General features: G+C 37.9%; 1 protein-coding gene across 2 annotated transcripts in view; it reads right to left on the bottom strand.

Moving 5' to 3' along the window:
• The window catches only part of PGR (progesterone receptor), a 29,291-nt gene extending 10,536 nt beyond the window's left edge, over positions 1 to 18,755 (bottom strand). Inside the window, exons 1-4 of one of the 2 annotated variants that reach the window (XM_088522334.1) lie at positions 18,209 to 18,755; positions 17,557 to 18,109; positions 16,083 to 16,234; positions 6,114 to 6,230 (exon numbers count right to left, since the gene is read on the bottom strand). In XM_088522334.1, the coding sequence (XP_088378460.1) occupies positions 6,114 to 6,230; positions 16,083 to 16,234; positions 17,557 to 18,109; positions 18,209 to 18,746 (1,360 nt within the window). In that variant the 5' untranslated portion in view covers positions 18,747 to 18,755. Of the gene's footprint in view, positions 1 to 6,113; positions 6,231 to 16,082; positions 16,235 to 17,556 lie in introns of both variants that reach the window. The other variant, XM_088522333.1, reaches the window with a different exon arrangement.
• Positions 18,756 to 21,250: the final 2,495 nt, after the last annotated feature.

Below are 21,250 nucleotides of genomic sequence, written 5' to 3'. Positions count from 1 at the left end.
TTTTGAAACCTTTAAATTAGATGGTACATTTCTTTCTGAGCTGAGATTAGGCAGGGAAGGAGACACAAATATATCTCCATTTCATGCTGCCTCCCTTTTTCTTTTCCTTTAAAGCCTCGCTGCTCGGTCAGAACGCAGCCGGTGCACGCGGCCGGCTTCAGGGCACTCCTGACGAGCAGAGAGGCTCGCCTAAATCCAGGCACCTGCTCTGACTCCTGTACAAAGCTTGTTTCTGATCTTAGACTTTAGAAGGACTCTAGAGATGCTAGCCAAGTCAGTCTTATTTATTACTTTCCTCCTTAAAAAGAAGGAAAACATAAGAAACACAGGAAAATAAAAGGTTTATGGTTTAACTGAGGAAGTTGCCTACTTATTTTCCTCAAAGGCTGCCATATAAGAGAGGATATCAAATTTTATGGAAATTCAGTGTCGTCATTTAGGAAGATGTAGGATACATCCTTGGGAAAATTAAAATGACCCATTGAAAGCATTTGTTAATACATCAGTAATAAAGCATCAAGCAAGATTAATACACAAAACATGGAAAGATTCATTCACTTATTTTCAAATATTTTACACACAGATAATTTGGTTATTTAAATTACTTACTCTTGATGTTCATTGGCACAACTGAAAGCAGAATCAATCCTCACGTCTTTGAGTTCAAAGATTTAACCCCTAGACGGGGTTGAGCAGATGAATGCAATTTAAGATGCTAAAATTGGCTTTCTTTTTCAAATTCTTTAAAGAATCCTATCATAAATACCCATACATTGAGCATTTCACATGCAAAAAAAAAGATGTGCAAAAGCTGCAAAACCTGATGGAACTGTACCTAAAATCCCAAAGGAGTACCCTGAACACAATTTCAATCCACACATTTTTCTGGGAGTATAAATGCGTGGGATGGGCTCCTCAATGACAATAAAGCCGGAGGTCTCACTTCCAGTGACTCAACTGGGTGTTCAATGAGGCTCAGCTTCCGTGCCCTGACAATCTTGGGCACAATTTACCTCTTTCTGCCAAGGATTAACATATTAGTAAGCACGAGAGCATTCCTGACTAGGGATTCCTTCGTAAAGAACCAGATATAAACAGATACCTTAGATTGTATCTGAACCAAAGAAAGAAAAAAGATTATTAGATACCAAGGGCAATTTCTGTCAGAACAAAACTATTCATAGTCCTAAAAATGCTAGAAAGTACCCAATAAATATTGTTTAGGCATGAAGGAAAACTGAGCATGGAGAACACCTTTTGATATTTTATAGTACATAAATAATAATTTCAGCCTATCCAATGGAGAGATGATTGCTAACAATTCACATTAAACTTTCCCATCTACCCCAAAGTGACCATGAACTCTTAAGGATATAAGGAAAACAGCAGATTTATCGATAGCTTAGCTTTTTAGTTGTAGCTTGCATAAATATTCAGATAAATTCTTGTTCGAAGATAAACAAATGTCTCAACTTTGTTATATAGTGGGTAAAAAATACTAATCAATCTAGCAACTATTCACTGTAACACCAGCCTGCGCACATTTGGATAGCAGGGTCTTTCTTTGTACCCTTTTCATTAATTTATTTTGACAGAGATAGCCAACTTCAAGCAGTTTCTTGGAACTCACAGTTCTCCTACATACAATTTGCTATAAATAGCAAGTAATATAGCATTTTTGTACTATGTGTACCTAGAAAACACACATCTGTAAAAAATAAAAAAATCTACTTCATCTAATTATCAAATATATTATGATTTTCTCTTTGATAAATAAATCGTGTATTTAAGCATTTTTTAGTTATATACACAGACTCGCACTGCCAATAAGACATTGTAGACAGCCGACATTTCATGTTAGAATGGTTGGGTTTCTACTAAAAGTCTAAAATCTCACCTTCCTCATCATACTCTGTAATCAGGTGAAATATGTCAATGATTTATTATTCTTGACAGAACACTATGGCTCTGACTTTAAGGTCACTATGCTCTTACATTTTGTGTAGTAGAACAAGCTGTGTACACCCAAGGAGGGTGTATACAAACTAAAGGAACAAAGCAGAAGTAATATATCTTTTCATAAACCCTTCGACACTCCCAGAAATCACTACTTGGAAAATTAATTTAAATTTTCTAAAAGCCTGTTATGTAGAAGAGTAGGAAGGGGATGGATTAATTTGTGCAGTTAGTATTAAGTGCAGTCCTGAACTTATCTTAGTCCTGAACCTTTCTCTTATGCGAGTCCTAAACAATGGGTGGTCTTTTCTTGATCTCAGTAAATTTACTATAAAAATGAACCAGTTCTCCTGGATACCTTTCCTTTCATGGCAGCTTCCCAAAGGTTTCTGCCCAGCAATTTGCTAAACAAGCTGCAGGCTGTTCTCCTGAACTCCAGAGCCCTAACTCTGCTGCTGACCTTCCCGGGTTTCCTGTCCATCTGAGCTCAGCCACGTCATGGTTGCTGTCACCCCAGCAGCCAGCTGTGACTGCGTTCTCCACCACTTGTTTCCTGTTTGTGAGCAGCCGGTGAAGAACAGTTATCCTTGGGTGCCTGATCTGACATTTCTCTGTGAAAATTGTCACCAGCATAGTCTAGCATATTCATGGAACGCCTGAACAAGACTGACTCCCTCCACCACAGCGTAACATGTATTTACTCTTCTGTTTGACTGTGATCCAGAGGCTTTCAGCATATATCCCTCTAGCTTCCTATTGAAGGTCTAGGCAGTTAAAAAAGCTGAGAAATGCAACTCTCCCATCTTCCTCCTTGCCTATCCTGCCTATGAAGCTTGTGCCAATCCATGTCAGTGCTCCAGTCACTGCAGCCCAACGCCAGGTACACCAGGTACGCAGACAGATGTTGCTATGACATACGCATCTTCTGCCATCTTGGCCTTTTTTCTTTACTGGAAAGATTGGAGGGATGGATAAGAACAGCACCTGAGCCCCTGCAACCTTGATTTTTGCCCAGAGAGTCCCATAGCTATCTAGAGGGTCAAAAGTCAGAAAGCTCTCTGGGACCTATGGAAAGATCCTCTTTGGAAAAGATCTAAAACCTTTTCCATAAATGTTAAAAAATATTTTTCTCTTAGTAGAGTCCCTATTTAAACTCCTAAGTTGGATATTCTCCTCTTCAGCTGATTCTCCTGATCTCATATGCAAATCACTGCTAACAGGAACCTTGTTTACAAAAGATGAAGCAGTGGTTGGAGTCTTGGTAGAGAATATGATTGCCTTACAAGAAGACTTTTGCTCACTGGATCACAGAAAGTCTTTGTGAAATGTGACGTCCAATTGTATTGGATCTGCATGAGCGATAGCAGTACACATGCCAGAGAGAAAATCTTTTCCTCAGATATGTGCATGAGATAGAAATGCCTCAACAAATTTTTATAAATATACGTGCAATGTTTTAATCTGTTCATTAAACTGCACACATTTCTTATTCTTAAAAAAATATTTTCTAAAAACAGGTTAACTGCTAACATACTTCAATTTCACTATAGGTCTCAGTCTGCCATTCACTGCCATTACAAAATAATGTTGGTTCATACACTTGAAATTTCTGCAAGAAAATCCTATTTCCTGAGGAAATTTCACATGTACTTAGAGGGAGATCCCTATTTGGAGACTTTTGAAGGATTAATATGAAGATGTTACTAGAAATAATAACTGGCTAGGTATAACCGTCTAATCCACAAAAACAATCTAAAACACTATCTAAACTATCTAAAACTACAAAAAACTATCTAAATACAAATAAATTATTTGCATATTCCTAGTACTACCTGAGGAAAAGAAAAGATTCAGAGAGAAACAGGAAGTTCTTATTCTTTTCACAAATGATAGTAAACAAGTTAGTGTTGCAGAACTTTTTCCTCAGGTTTTGGGTTCAAATATGAGGACATAACATATCCACATACTACGCTGTTAATATAGCTAGCAAAAGCGTCCATTTTTTTTCCATTTTAGGCACCTACTTCCAGAGCAAAATCTACATGTTCAGAATTACTAAGAAAAGAAAAAAAATATTTTTAAACTAGTATCCAGAAACATATACAAAATACAGAAAAAAAAAGTCAAAAGTTTTTCTATGTAGAATTACAATGCAGAAAAACATTGAAAGGAGTAGATGATGCCAGTGATTCACCATATACTCCTCTCCGTGTCTGCCTATCATGTTAAAACACTTGTCTTTAAGTTAACACTTAAGTTTAACACTTTAACTTGTCTTCAATTAAAATTGAAGTCATGATCAGCACCAGACTTTTGATGCATAAAACTTACAGACAGGAATAAATTAATTAATCTGCTGTAATAAATCTGATGTAATTCACGCAGTTGTCCCCAAACCTTATGAAACTAGGCTTTATGCCTGCTGCCTCTTCCTTTCCTGAGTCTCCATTCTTACCACATACTTTCCACAGTCCACTCTGTCCTTTTTGCTTTCTTCCCTTCCAAACATGAGGGAGCATTCCATCCTCTGGAAAACAATCCTGCAGGTTCCAGGGGAAAAGTCTGCTCTTTGCAGCACTGTTTCTTCCCTCCATTCTTACCTGAGCTCTAGAACATCACTACCTGCCCGGGAAGCACAGTGCTAAAGATCCAAAGGACGTTTCCTCCCTTTCACCTCTCCTCCTTCCAGTCCAATGCCACCAACCAGCCTGTCAGCTCGCTTCCATCCCCATTTTTGTTAATGAGAGGAAGGACTGACAGACCAAGGTGCAGCAAGGAGGGAGAGAGTAATACCAGATAGATTAGTGGTTTTCCTCACTGTCTGCCTCCAGTGCTGTGGGGAGAACAGATGCTGTCTGGAGAATAGGACTTAGAGGAGAGGTAGTGCTGAGGGTCTAGGATGGTGAGGGGCTACAAAACAAATCACAGCCCAAATTGCAGCCCTGCTTCTCTCTTCTCTCAGTACACTGGCTGTCCCCTGAGCCTGCAGCACTGTCTCTTACTGAGATGAAATACAGAGAGCCAGCAGCTGCAGCAGTTCACTGATGGGCAACTACTGATTTACATCACCAAGAAAAGTATAAAATATAAGAATGACACAATGGCCACGTGTGTATGGCCAGCCATACAATTAACAGAGCCTGAAAGTGTACACGTCTATGAAATTAAAATGGCAGTCTGAAAGCCATAAACATGTTTTAATTTATGAATGGACTTAAACTAGCAAGATAATGAAATTAGCAACAGTATATAATGACAGTTCTTCCTGAAGGGACAGGCAAGAATGTGAATATACAGAGAGAGGTAGGTGCTTAATGCATTAAAATAAATGATACCAGAATGAGTTTGCATTTTTTTTTCATTTCCTTTGTAAATAAATTCATTATTTCTATCATCTTCACATAGCCATTTGTAAATAGTGTTAGGCACACATTTTAAAGAGGTGTGCTGGGTCAAAACTTTATATTGCTAAAGTTCTCATGATCAATGTAAAAAAAATCATTCCTTTATATAAGCAGAGAAAAACTTGCCATGTGAATATGTGAATACTTGATCTTATACCATTGGCTTTCCCCCCGTGGAATCTCTAAGATATAGCACATATATAGCGTACAACAGATATAATGTTACATAAAATAGCCGAGTGTTCTTCAAAGTAAAATCTGTTTCAGCAAGATACAACAGGAAAATGTTGTATCCAGGAAAACCTGGCCCTCTTTTGTGATATAGTAGGATATAATTTTCCTGACATCTGCTCAAAGCAATGATGGAGAGGGGCAACAACAAAAAAAGAGAAATAAGGAAGTACTGATTCCTGGTTTTTGTGTCAATTCCAATTTGCATGTTTTTTTTTCTAAATCAAATTCTCTGATTCAAAATTATTAATAAATGCACATCAAAGACATAATTCCTACCCTATATCAAGGATACATTTTAGGAGACAGATTCCTACAATTATATGTTTTTGTCTTAGAATTTCTAGACTTTAAGAAATTACAAAGAAGAATTTGAAATTATTTTTAAAAATTAGCAATCCTTTTAAAAAATAACATTTTGATGTCTTTTTTACTTTAGAATATCAAATTAATATCCAAATACACTGAAGATAATTTTATTTACTGATTTTTTTTCTGAATCAGACTTCAAAATTATCTCACCTCCCAGGACCATACCAGCTTGACAGCACTTCCTCAAGCGACATGCTGGACAGTTCTTCCTACGAATTTTATCAACTATACAGTCATTTCTTCCAGCACATAAGTAGTTGTGCTGTCCTAGAAGGAAAAGAATGCAAGATTAGTATGTTTTATAACATGACAGAATAACTTCTCTGTATAAACGATCTAAAAATAAAAGAGGATTTAAATCAAAATGTACCACACCCATTAAATGTGTCCTTCATTTTTATGATAACTTTTAAACAATCGCCACTATTTAAATATAGTAATTTATTTGGCATTCTTAATAGGCATATTCACAATATATATAAGTCAAAATAACTGCAAACAATATGAACTTATATAGACTTATATTTTTCAACCATATTTCTTTTCCATGTGAGTTAGTTATTGTCCCTGCTTTTAAAGTAACTAAGCTAATTTTGCTTTGATTGATGAGGAGTTTCATATTAAAAAAAAAAAAAAAAGGAATAAGGTAGACGAAGCAATGCATAAAAGAGCCCCTCTGGCAGAATAAATAACCTCTGACGGAAAACCAGCATTTCACTAGACCTACCCACATATCAACACAGCCAATGAAGGCAAACAGAAGGCAGTAGCTTTTTTATTTAGGTAGGATCGTAGCAATCACAAGTTTGGCAACTTCAGTTTATTGCTGAATTCTGAAGGACCCAAAGACTTAGGAAGAGGTTGGCACTAGCTTGAGTAAGCACGTCAGAATTGCCTGTATTTCAATATCCTTCTTTACCTTTTTAAAAGGATGATCTAAATCTTTGCTTTAAATTTAATTCATTATTTCTTGTCCTGTCTGCCACACTACTCACTTCTTCCTTGTAGCAGCATATTACAGGGCTATCGGTCTATCTATCAATCTCCCGTCCTCTACACTAAACAAATGCAACTTATTCAATGTTTTTACATAATTTACATGCTTTCTAGACTTCTGATTGTTCACATATTCCACAATACATACTATAAATTTCTTGAAAAGTAGCTTCCAAAAAGAAGCAGCAGTCTAACTCAGGCCAAACTAGTGTTAATTTCAGTGAACAAAAAACTATTATAATCTACAATGAAAAGTTACTAAGAATCATGTTTTGTATAGCAAATTTGCTACAGACATCTGCTATAAGAGAGACAAAAATAGAAGACCTAATTACAAGAAATGCTTCATTTCTGTAACATAAAGTTCATGTGATTTTTCTAGATGTTGTAGTGTTTTTACCATAGTTTAAAAAATAAAAGTTATCTTTAATTAAAAAAAGCCAAAACTAGAACCTGCACAGTGCTTATCTCGAAATCAGGATTTGTCTGCTCTGTATTGAAAAATGAATCTTTGAAAAAAGCTTTCAGCAGAGCTAAAAGATAAAATTTAGTTGATGTTCTAACATCCTTTGGATGACAAACTTCAACAAAATTTCCAAATTTCACTTGAAGAGAATAAGAAAATATACTTCTATACTTTACGATGATTTGATCACCTCTATGGTTTATTTGAATTTTGGATAAGTAAACCTAACTCTCGGTAAAAGAAAATAACCCGACTCTTTACATAATCTTTCAAATTATGTATAAATTTATCCTCTGCAGTTTATCCTTGTTTGTGCACATCATACTCTATTCACTTCCATATTTTCAGTTACTTACTGGTAGCCAGCATGAAATCATGAAAATATTTAAAAATTAAAATGGGTTGACATAGTAAGGATATTCCACAAGAAGTATCACATCCTGGATGCTTCCTGTCAATATGGACCTTCAAATAAAACACACCTCAATAGCACAGCTTTCAAACTTCTATTCATTTTTAGGTCAGTATTACCCAGAGTTAGCCATCTGAGTCCAAGATCATTATTTTACTCAACCGCTGTTAATCAGTTTGTTTATAACAAAATTTTAGTCTGCTCTCTGCATATCGTAAAATGAGCAACTGTTCTCCAATATCTTTCCTACACATCAAAAAACATACTGAAAATGAATCTTCTGAAAAAGTGCAGGATAAAGAGGAATGTTCTAACAAAAAGAGAATAACTTAGCTGTTTGAAAAGCAATGTGTTTATTTCTACGCTTTTAGGGTTTTGTAAGATAATTAATTTGCTTCTTAACCATACTTTTAAGAATTTGTCCATTTTGTTTTGTTTTGTTTTTGTCTTTTCCTTACCGATATGACAGGGAAATAAAAAAACTTGTCTCAAGCACTGTCTGACATTCAAAAAGAATTTATAAACACAGTAAATCAACCAGTCATTACTAAATCACCTTTTATTTTCTCCTATTACTTCTAATTTTGTGTACCTTTATTGCAGGAAACATTACCAAAAGTAATTCCAAAACAAAAGTCTTTCTTGCTTCTGGCAGCAGACCAGCAAACAAAACACTTTGAGCATGTCTTTCTCACGATTATATGCAGCTTTCCCTTGAGCTCTTTCTTTGCCTTTATTAGCTATAAAAACTGTGTTTTGAGAGGCACCAACAGTTTTAAAAGTCTGTTAGACTAATAAGTTACTATCTCTGCATTATGGCATTCTGATGGCTTATTGTAGTTAATTGCAAAAGACCACATGAAGGCCATGTAAACAGGGAAATAGGGTGGTAAGTTTTGTAGGGAGGTAGGTTTAGTTTGAGCGGTTGTGTGCGTGGTTGTGCCTTCTAATTTCTTTTGTGGTAAGCTGTTGAGTCTATGCATTGCTTTAGCCTAAGCAGAGTATGTCTGCCATAAGAGCAAAACAACGGAGTACTTATATCCAATATAGCAGATGATGGAGAAAATAGAGAAAATGGTAGGTGGGGGGAAAAAAAAAGTAATATAAAATTTACAAGGCAAAAAACATAATCATATGGCAAAAAATACCGGAGAGAGGAAAACGAAGTGCTGAGGAAGCTAGTAAAACAGCAGGTATTCATGTTTATGAGGAGTAGGTACTTCGTATCTCGAACTGTCTATCTAGAACTATCTAGAACCATCACTATTTTTGTGAATGTAACAAGTATGATACACAATGTTATGCATCTCATCATATTGAACATGCCATGCCAAGAAGAAGCATGAGCAATTCCATAAAAAAAAATAAAAAAATCTATAGGAATATGAATATGAAGAAAATTCTCATAAATGTTTGCTGCATTCATGAATTACCTTCCAACGACTTGCAGAATAAATTGATCAAAACTCATGACGTTTGTAGGATAATTAAACTATAATTTCTGAAATAACATAAACAAAAGATTGTATGGAAAAATAAAATGAAATAAGATATTTGTTAATTAATTTAACATAGCCCTATTACAGGAAAAAAAAAACCAAAAAACAAAGAAAAATGGAAAATTAAGCAAAAAGTGCCTTTCAGAAAGAGATGATGACTTCAAAAAATTAGTATTTTCAGCTCTTTTATGGCACTGCATACCTGCTTGGTCACAATTTTTAATTAACTATATCACTAAAAGAAATATGAAAAAATGATTAAACTGGCAACTTTTTGTCAGCGAGGGATCTATCTCATATAAAATATGGATCATTGCATGCTTCTATGACCATAAAATCCTCTTAAGTACTGCAAGTATTTTAAAGGCATACATAATTCAAAGAGTGTGTCCAAAAAAGGGTAACAAAGCTGGTAAAGGGGCTGGAGCACAGACCTCATGAGGAGCAGCTGAGGGAGCCAGGGTTATTTACTCTGGAGAAGAGGAGACTCAGGGGAGGCCTTATCGCTCTCTACAACTACCTGAAATGAGGCTGCAGTGTGGCAGGGGTCAATATCTTCTCCAGAATAATTACCGATAAGACAAGAGGAAACGGCCTCAAGTTGCACCAGGGTAGGTTCAGGTTGAACATTAGGAAGAATTTCTACACGGAAAGAGTGGTGAAGCATTGGAACAGGCTGCCCAGGGAAGTGATGGTGTCAATATCCTCGGCAGCATTCAAAAAAACGTGTAGATGAGGCACTTAAGGACATGGTTTAGCAGGCATGGCGAAGGGTTTAAAGTTGGAGTCAATGGTCTTCTCCAACCACAATCATACTGTGATTCTAATCTTTTATTATTCTTCCTAGTCTCAATTGTTATATCCTTACACCATTACAAGAAGGATTGCATTTATATGCAATCTGCATTTCTGATAGTGTACTTCCTGTTCAGTGAAAATATTATGACACATTGCCATGATGAAGCTTTTCATGAGTATTTTTTCCTTATTCTTTTACTTGCCAGTGTTTTTCTGTCCTACAACTGAACCAGTAGGACTGGGAGACTCACTCCACAAGTATTAATAGTAGGAAAATAAAAGCATTAGTAGCAGAAAATTTAAAAAAAAAAAAAAAGAAAAAGAAAAAGAAAAACGTTTTCCATTGATTGAAACACACAACTGACGACAGGTTGTTGAAAAACAGCCAGGAGAGGATCATTTGACTAGCTAGATTCTACAGTGTGGACATACAGAACAAGTAACATACACACACCCTTCCTGGTAAGAAAAACAGACACCTCAGGACACTTAGGATCTTATTGTTGAGCACATGCCTAAACGTTGGTCCTTAAATAGCTTATTTGTTTCCAAAAGAAGCCTGAGGCAAATAGTCCAAAGATGCCTATGGTTTGGTGCAACAATTCTCACATTAAATAGTCTTTGAGAATGATGGAAGAAGCCAATTATTGGACAGCGATAGAGTAATATGTTCCTGGATCCAAATGTCTGCATGTAATTCTTACTGTATTTGAACTACTAAAGACTTCAGCTGTTGAAATGCGCTTAGACATCAACCAATATTAACCAACAGCCACTTGTGAAAGGCACCCGAGTTGTGACTAAGCATAATCAGGAGAACTCTGAAGTGGAGCCATGTATCACGGCACGTATTGCCAGACTATAACACAAGAACACCACATTCTGAAGACTTTGCTTCAACAGCTTCTAAAGAACCATCTCAATTTCCTCATTATCATTTTGGGGAAATAAATAAATGCGCAGCTTAAGGTGGTAGCCAGCATCAAATTTTAATGCATTTTTAGCAGATAATAATTTGGTTTCTAAAAACCTACTATCTTGGTATCAAGGGTGGGATTCACCTCACTAAATGCAGACAACGTACACTAACGCACTAGAATTAATGTAATCTTAGCCACTCAACTGTCATGCTTTACATTATCAATTTAAAAAATTAATGTTTCCCAATTTGATGAAAAATAAATATTTTAAAAGTCAGAAATACGAATACATACAACCATGTATCAGTACAGATTTTTATATTTTCCCTTCTCATGTTGAAAATATTTTGTTCTCACAGAAGTGATTGGAAGTGGAAGTGGAAGATTGGAAGTTCTCACAGAAGTGTTTTGGAAATTCTTGCAGAGCTGGGAAACAAGAGGTCTTTTTTAGAGCTCTCCAGCCAATCTCAGAGCTAAAAAGGTTTCTATAGTGTTCCATTTCATTATCTTTCCAAACAAAGCAATTTATTTATTTATTTGGTCTCCATTCTTAAACTGTGAAAAAGTACTTTTGTTTAATTTTGCAATTCTCCTTATGCACAGCATTTCACTACAGAATGTAGAGGGTCACACTATCACCATAATTGGCTATACAAAATTGAGTCCCATAAAATTTATCAAGAAGTTTGGTTGAAGTAATGGTCAGACTTCCAGTTGTGTAATTGCTGGTTGTTCTTATTTCACTACTTTTCTTTCACCCACATCTCTCCTTGTAAAGAAGTGAAAATTCTTATGGAAACTGTACTTCCCATAAAGTACAGTTTGTCCAATTAGGTCTCAAAAAAAAAAAAAAAAAAAAACACTTTCACTTTTTGTGAGTTAAGTGTTAGCTAGTACTTGGGATAGAGTTTTGCTCTCTGATATTATTATTTGTACATCAACATTGCCCTGACCTTGAAGCAAAAATTACAATGAGATAAATTTTCCACTTAATCACTAGTTCAGTTTTGTAACAGAGTCCCAAAGGGTTATAGTGTTTAAATATACCATGAACAGCTTTCTACACATCTGTAGAGCCTATAAATCTACATATTTGTAATACTAATGTTAGCCTCAAACTCTGCAGATTTGGGGACCTACTTTTCACTATAAATCAAAGTAATATAAACAAAGATGAAAGGAAATAAACACCTTATATAAAGATTATTAAAAAATATAACAAACAGTAGTAGGAGGACTTTATATAGGAAAGACAACACTTTATTTTCAGGATCTATGTAATTTGCACATTTCATCAGTAAAACAGCTGCAAAGGAGACTTTTGAATTCTTCGATGCTCTCTAGGGCATAAATTTTACCATGCTTTTATGCACATAATTTAATTACTGTTGTCCTGCATGACTTTACAAAGATATCTTTGATAGATATTATTAAAGATTCTGGCAATTTGGTATTGAAAAGAATCACAGAATCACAGAATGCTTAAGGTTGGAAGGGACATCTAGTCCAACCCCTCTGCTTCAGAGGGACACCTAGAGGACGGGGCACAGGGTGACATCCGGACAGGCTTGGAAGCTCTCCAGAGAAGGAGACTCCACAACCTCATTTTCAACTCACTGACAAGAAAGGTAATGTTTCATGAAATAAAACAAATCAAAAAACTCAATACTTACCCTTAACTATCCTTATCTTTTCCTTAGCTCTTCTTCCTATTTGCAGCATTATTTTTTTTCCTATCTGATTTCCCCAAAAATGTACTCGTTTTTTTTCAGATGCTTTTAAAAGCTGTTGCTCGAGGTCTGAAAATTGTATTATGTATTCACTAATCATATATTTACTATAGTCTTTCCCTTAAAAAGTCTTTCCAGAAATATAAAACTTACTCCTGAAAATATTACAACTTGCATGAAGAGTTAAAATTGGGCAAAAAATTAATTCAAAGCCGATTAAAAAATGAATATTTTTTTCTAAGGAACTGAACTGCCTTTGGTTAACCTATTTCTCTTCAAGATGCTGTTTAGGGTAAAGTATACATGTTGTACTAACATCTTTTTCTTTATGATCACATCAACATACAGAAATCAAGAATCCAGCAACTGAAACTATCCAGCATATTCTACAATTCATTATGAACAGACATTCACTATTCACTATCAACAAACAATCCAAAATAATTTATTCTAAACCTACACTTTCATGTTAGTGATCTTAAAACAGTTCCAGTTCACTGTTAAAATGTGAAAACTGATGGATTAATTACATTGTAAATCTTTGCTGTTTGTAATCAAATGAATGATTAAATCTTACTTGCTGTAGAAATATTTCTAGGTTCACCTGTATGGCCTTAAATAATTGTTTGTTCTGAATATTACGACTTGACTTTCATTCTGAAAGATCAGAGATGAAAAGTAGAGTTTTCTGGATAATGTAATGACTCCTTTTAACACAAAGGGAACATTTCATTAATAAGGTAATTTCCACTCACAAAAAGAGAGTTAAAATAAGTGGTGTGTGAACCGGAAGATGACAAAGGCTGGAAACAGCAAGCATATTTGAGACTAAATAGATTTTTTAAAATAGACATTTCTCAACAAATGATATGGCACTATGCTTTGTCCCTCTATATTATGCTTTTGAAAGCTTCATAATATATGAAAGTCATCTAAATAGAGAAAATCCAAAAAGTAGCAAATTTCTAGTTCTGATTTTAATATTATTTCTTGTAATAAGTTCTTATGCAAAGTAAATCTAAAGTGGAATCATGACTATGAATTTGCATCACAAAGTTTAAGGTCTTATTTACAAGAACTATTATTTTTAAAAACAAAATAGCTATGTCTGTAATAGTACTACCTAAACATAAAGGTTAAATAATACATTCTCACTTCAAGAAATGATAGGCATGGAGACATTTTTCATTAAAAATATGCTCAAATTACACAATTACTATTGTAAACTTTCAAATACCATTTTCTACTGGATTTGCAATAAAAATCCTCTTTTTTCCCCCAGAGAGTATTCTATCACCCTTACTTCTGATATCAAGCTAAAAGTGAAGAACACCTAAACCAGAGGGAAACAAGGCATTTATCCATAAATGAGATTATTTCAATGCTAACTATCATATCCTATGCTTCAGTTAAAATGGGAAGTCTGACTTTTTTAGAATTCTCCATAGACTTACACCTTCTAGAAAAAGCCACGTACCTATGAATAACTATGTATCTGAAAGGCTTGGTCATGCTGCTTTTTTCTGTCAAGCTTTCCCTTAAGATTCATGGGCTATACTTTTCCTTGCTTTAGTCCCCGTTCTGAGGTATTGTCCATTCTTCGAATATTTTTAATAAAGAAATCAATGCCTTTTCTCACAATATTCTCACTCTTTGCAATCACTTAAAAATGAATATGAAGATGCTATGTAAAGCATATGTATTTTGAGTAAATGCTGACCTCTTCTTTCACTTTATGTGTACATTCTAGATCCTGTAAAATTCTACAAATACATACTTCCTGTAAATAACTAGCAAAAACAAACTTTGATTAAGATGCTACTACTACCAATTTATATCTTCTTAATATTTATCAATAAGATACTTATGTTGAACATTAACAAAATGCATTTTTGAGCAGGCTCACCTTCTGTACAAGTAGTGAAACTGACTTAGGAAAGAGATTAAATTTGAATGGAAATCAAATATAAATAGAAAAGAAATATATATATATATATATATAACTGTAGAGTTGAAAAGTGAATAAATAAACTTTTTAAAAATATAGCATTCATTAATTATGCACATTCTTAAAACTTCATTTCCTTGCTTTGCATTTTTAAGTATATGGCTGATTCTCCAAAAGGGAAAAAAAAAAAAAAAAAGTGAAGTATGTGAAGCAAAACCACCTAATATACATGTTTTAGTGACTGTTTCTTATACCCCTCATAAATGTATTGAAGAAAAAAAAATGCTGCAGTAACTCCAAAGTCCACATAGTCTAGTGTCCTTATACTGGAAATATAAAGACAAATGTGCATGTATGCTTAAGCTAGAAAATAACAGCATCCTAAAACAACAACAACAAAATCTAAACAACGTTATTTCCCTAAACTCTTAATTTCTCAGTATTCATATGCCTCTTCATTGGAAGGTAAATTAAGTCTATAACGTTCAATAAGCTCTATATCATAACAAGAAAACTTAGGAAGGATTTTTTTTATTATTTTGAGGAAATCTATACACTGTAATAACAATTTTGATAAGTATATGGAAAAGAAACCTTAATATCCTAGTTCTAATGGGTTAGATTATAGCCACAGAAAAGGAGACACAGCATAAGATGTAGGCACAGTTGTTATATATTGGCTGAACTTTAGAAATCGGTTCTTGTATTTGTACAAGATTTATATAACCTCAGCAGGCATATATTGACAATGACCTCAAGTCACATAATATAACTAAAAATGAAAAAATAAGTATAAGTAATCTTACTGTTGTCTTATTAAACCTGCAGCTTGCCTTAGTTAATTAATGGTTAGCTGGAACAAAAGTCAAACCCATTTATTATTACTTAAATTTTATTTATTGAAATATTATTTATTATTATTACTTAAATAGTTCAGTAAAACATGAAATTCTTCCATAAAACTCAGGAGGCCAGATTCTTCACTTTGCAAGCAAGAAAAATGCCTCAGGACTTAAAAAACAGAATGAACATTTTATTTGATTATCACTCAAACTTTTTAAATTAAACTGGGCAATATGAAAGATTGTTATGAACTTCTGCCTACTCAGAAAGAGTAAGTGATAAATGGCAACTAATAAAAGTAAAAAAAAAAATAATGCTATTAAAATCAGTCAGGAAAGAATTTAGTATTCACTGCAATACTTTAAATAGAGTTGCCAAAACAGCAAATACAGAAAGCCCTAACTACACCAATAAAGATCTGTTTCAGCAATTGCTAGAAGTTATGTTCTTTGCAATGCCTATAAAGAAGTATTTCAAGTAACTAGGAACAATGGTATCATATAGTACCTTCCATTGCCCTTTTAAAGAAGACTTTACAACTTCCACAGGTAAGTACTCCGTAGTGGCAACCAGACGCCTCATCACCGCAGATGAGGCAAATCTTCTGGGGTAAGGATTCAAAGCTGTACTGAGGACTTTGGCTGGTTTCTGTGTCTGGCCTTTGAAAGAAAAAGGATTAAGAGAAATTACATACTTAGATTTGTGACAGATAAGTTAATTTGTGACAGCTACCTGTATTAATTAGTTTTATATTTAAAACTTCATTTTTAAAAAAATTGTAACCAAACCTCAGGAGGACAACAAGAAAAAAAAATAAGAAAATCCAAGTATGACTGCATTTCCATTTACGGGCTTCTCTATACTAGGAGTTACATTTATAAAATATGCCAAGTCATAAAAAAGCTCGCATATTGGTCAAAGTAGTATTCTAATCTTCATTAGCCAAAGAAGGTAAAAATCTAGGAACTTGTCAGAATGTTCACCTTCCCTCAGGCCAACAACCCTTTTGAGTAAAGTCCTACTGCTTTTAATACTTTTTCCTCAGCACAGAATGGTAGAGAAACAGAATCAAATAGAAATAAACTGAATTTCAAAAGCTCCTTTCACATAGGAACAATTTATCTCAGCTAGAAAAAAATCTTTACAAATCAGTTTGTCTTCTCCCGTGCAGCTTCAGCCATCTGCCCAACAACTAGGTTTGAAGGGCACATTAAGGAGAGCTAAGAAAAGAACTTCCAAATTTTTTTGCAAGAAAAAATAAACAAACAAAAAACCCACTAATCTACTTAATCTTCATATGTTAAAATACCCACGGATTTCTGTTGAGGCTGTAGTATTGGTGTATATATATATTCATACACCTCCCTATGTAATGCATAACACCTTGGAATCACAGTAAGCCACTTCATTCTAACAAATCTATATACATATTTGAAACGTTTCGGGCGTCTTTTGTTTGTGTGTGAAATTACTGCTTTTCTTCTCAAATCAGGAAGAGATATTTTAAAGAATATTTAGACATTTATAATTACTGTCTATGTATGGATTACAACACAGTCTGCAAAACACCCTGCTCCTCCGTTCTTCACAACTTATTACTTGCTAAGACATTACGTAGTAATGAACAGTTACAAGATAAAAATGCTACTTTTCTCAAATCAGAACTGCGCCTGAAAGATTTTTAAATGTATCAGTTACAAAGCTAAATGTTATCAGTTACACAGCAAAATGCCTCACAGCGCGCTCCACACACGAGCTGTGTTTCCCCAGCGCACGGACAAAACAGCAGCCAGCTACGACTGCTCTTTAAAGCCGTCACACGGAGTTTAGACGGGCAAAACGGACTTACTGGCCTCAGCATCTTCCATGGGCGCTTAACGGCCGCGACACGGAGAGCGCCCAACGCGCCGCGGCACCCAACGCGCCCAACGGGCCGCGGCACCGGGCACCCGACGTCCGCGGCGCCCGCGCGGCCACTCACCGAAGGTAGCCGAGGTAGGGCGGGCAGAGCGGCGGCAGCGCCTCCTTCAGCACGGCCGCCGGGAAGCCCAGGGGCTGGTGGCCGTTGAGGGCGAGCGGCGGGTAGAGGCCCGGCGGCGCGGCGGAGGCGGAGGCGGAGGTGGAGGGCAGGCTGTCGGGCCCTCCCGCCGCCGCCGCGGGGCCGTAGGCGCCGGCCAGGAGCGCCGACTCGGTCTTGTAGAGGACGCACTCGAGCGACGAGTCCTGGCCGGCCCGCGGGTGCTGCGCGAAGTCGGCGGGGCCCGCGGCGCCCTTGGCGGCCAGGTAGGCGCCGCTGCCCTCCTCCTTGATCTTCAGCGCGGGCTGGAAGTCGCCGTAGGCGAAGGCCCCCTCCTTGCCTTCGGCGGCCGCCGCGTACGCGAAGTCCGCGAAGTCGGCGGCGGTCGAGGCGCGCGGCCCGAAGGCGCCGCTCTCGAACTCCTCCACGTCGAGCAGCTGCCGCGTGCGCGACGCCAGGTAGGCCGAGTTGAGCGGCAGGATGGGCACGTGCACGTAGTCCTGCCCGGGCTCCGCCGCCGGCGGGGAGGCCGCGGGGGCCGGCGCCGGGGCCAGGCTGCCGCCGTCCTGCTCGAGGCGGCCGGGGAAGCCGCGCTCCTCGCCGGGCAGCGCCGCGAGCGCTTTGCCCTTGGCAGCCGCGGCGGGGCCCTCCGCGCCGCCCCCCGCCGGCCGCGGCTTCGCGGCGTCGCCGTCCGGCCACAGCGGGGCAGGTCGCGGCGGGGGCTGCGCGGCCGCCCCGAGGGCCGCGTCTCCCGCCCGCTGCTCCGAGCAGCGGCTCATGGGCGCGCCGGGCACCTCCGCGAGCTCCGGTCCGAAGAAGGACCAGGGCGCCGCGGCGAGGGCGGAGCTCGCATGAGCCGCCGGGGCCAGGAAGGTGTCGAGGACGCTGTCCAGCGAGTCCTTATCCGAGAGGGAGCCGCTGCCCGGACGGTACGGGAGGGACTCGCGTTCCTCTCCCCCCGGCGGCTCTTCCTCCTCGTCCTCCTCGTCCTCCTCCTCGTCGCTGCTCTTGGGGTAGAGCAGCCCGTCCAGGGAGATGTCGGCGGCCTCTGCCTCCCTGCGGAAGGGGTCACGGCCGGGGTGGCCCTGCAGCAGGACCGCCCCGTCCCTGGCAGACGGAGGCGCTCCGGGGTCCTTAGCCTTCACCTCGGTCATGCTGGCCCCGCGCTGAGGCGCCGCTACCGCTCCCGGGCTGCTCCTCACATCCTGGACGTGCCCGACGGCTGCGCCGCCCGCTCACATGGCGCGGGCGCTGCCCGCGCAGGGGGCGGCTCGTCCCGAGCAGCAAAAGGGAGCAGCGCGTGTGCGAGGGGCCGGAGCGGCGGCGGGAGCGGAGCCGGCAGCCCCGGCGCCTCCTCCGGCAGCCGCCGCGTTTGGCGCGTTCGCCGCGTTTGGCGCGTTCGCCGCGCGGCGCCGCGGGCTCCCGCGCTCACCACGCCCCCGCCCGCCCCGCGCCCCTGCCCCGCCGCCCCCTCCGCCTTGGACAGCGGAGCCTTCCCCGCTTGGAATATTCTCCATAATTATTTTTGTCAGGATGAATCGGAAGAGGACCTGCTTTCCAGAACCTCGCCAGCTACGGTGAATACAACAAGTTCTAATGCAGCCCAAGTTGGTTCCAACCATAAGTTGTTGCCTGCTGATAGCCGGCTGGTACTCTGTGTAAGAAAGTGGCCTGGTGGTAGAACTCATTATGTTCAATGGGATGCATATCTATTGTGTAAGATTAATTCATGTAGTTTGCCTTAAAAAGAACTGCGAGAAAATAAACTTTGAAAGCTTTAAAAGATGCTGTGGATGAATTGCCTAGAACTGGTTCTCGTGACTCTGAGTAGAATTGGGTATTTTGGATTCATGAAGAAGTTGGGTTTTTTTGTTTGTTTGTTTGTTTTTTTTTTCCTGGGCTTATCCATGTCCTAAAAGCTACCAGTAGAAATCATACAGGACACCTTTATAGAGATATTGGCTTCGGTCTAACAAAGTTGGAATTACGGAGAAAATTGTGGATTAGATGTGGATGAAAGAATTATTTGATCCATAAGTAGCAAATACAAAATAAGATGGCTTCCAAAACTATACCAGTGAAGCAGAAGTTAAAAGAATGGGCTCAAAATGTATAATTGTACTATGATATTTTTAAAAAATAATAGTTTGAAATTCTTCTCTGGCTAATGAGTTTCTGTTTTTCAGTGTTTGTCCCATTTCCCATGCCTTCCTTTTCTCAGAAGAGACAGAAGTTCGTCTCCAGTATCATGGCCATGTTCATCTGAAACTATTTTAAAGCACAGTCAGCTAATTGTCATCTCTGTTTATTGTCATTGTCCTTTACTTTCTCATTTCCATTTTTCCATATGCATTCATGGCCTGCCTCATTACAGAAATGTGCTCCAAAGATTGGTCTCCTCACAGTGACCTGGCTCCTCACTGCTGCTTCGGGCTGGGGAAATGTACCAAGCCTCAGATGACGGGATGCAGGAAAGTGGGTGGAGTGTTTTCTGCAAGCGCAACTCCCTGCTTCTAGTGACTTGACTACTACAATTTTATACTGACAAATCCATCTGATTTTAAATATTTGAAAATTCACCAAAAACAGAGCAGTTTGCTGTTCGCATTTTTTAGCTAAATGTTAACAGTTGGATCTTGCGTATGTTCCCTATTGTCATTTCTAATTTAATTTTTATATGTGAAATATACTAAATTGTATAATGTAAAAATTATGCTGAATTTGAATTCTTTAAAGAGAAGGTATTCTGTCTTCTTTGTCTTTAGATCACTTATAGGACTTTGATTCACATTGACTTCATGTAATTTCCATAAGCTTTCACTAATCACACAGAATCTCCTCTTATTGTTCTGTTCTTAGCCTTCATTCATTTCCATCATCATCAGGTATTCTCAGATCATTCTGATGCTTTCCATGAAATTACTTTGATATCACAGATGTCTTTCCATAAGAGTATTTAATGGCACATGCTATCAAATGTATTGACATTACAATGTTGCTGTAATTTTGATATTGTGGGTTGCAGTCAACATTATGGAAAATACACTGATTTTTATATGGTATTTCCCAGGACTGTTTGTATTTTTTAAATACTAGTTTTTTTCAACAATATCTAAAAGTTTGTGCAAAGAAACAAGTGTTTTTGCATCTTTGTAGTTTTCATATGAATTTTAAATTCCAACCTAGGAATGACCTTTTTATATTCAGTACATTTTTACTAAAAGCAAATAAAATGAATAGATTTTTACATCAGAATACTCCTATTTCAGATCAAACTGTAAAATTTATTGGAGGGTTTGATTGATGCTATTGTACTCAATTGAAGTGAAAACTTGAAAATGTAGTATTTGGGAGCTCAGACTCTTTTTTTTTTAAGTTTTTACTAGCCCTGTTTAAATCTATGGAAATAGTAAAAGCTGCGCTTAATATGATTCCACAAGTGCCTTGCTTTGCAGCACAATTCCCATGTAAAATGTGACCAGGTACAATAATATAATTGTACTGACAACTGTCATCATTATAATGCTGTAAGGTTGCATTATTTTTTTTAAACAGTTCTTGAGCATTTGTTTGAATATTCAACCTAGTATTTTTAAGCTCTAGATTTTTTTCATAGACTCTCCAAGATATTTAAAATAGCAATGTTGATTTAAAAAAG

The sequence above is a fragment of the Tinamus guttatus genome, unplaced genomic scaffold (assembly GCF_059628265.1).
Source record: "Tinamus guttatus ecotype Peru unplaced genomic scaffold, ASM5962826v1 Tinamus_guttatus_pri_ptg000150l, whole genome shotgun sequence".
NCBI classification, from domain to species: Eukaryota; Metazoa; Chordata; class Aves; order Tinamiformes; family Tinamidae; genus Tinamus; species Tinamus guttatus.
This window is presented reverse-complemented; position numbering and strand designations above follow the sequence as displayed.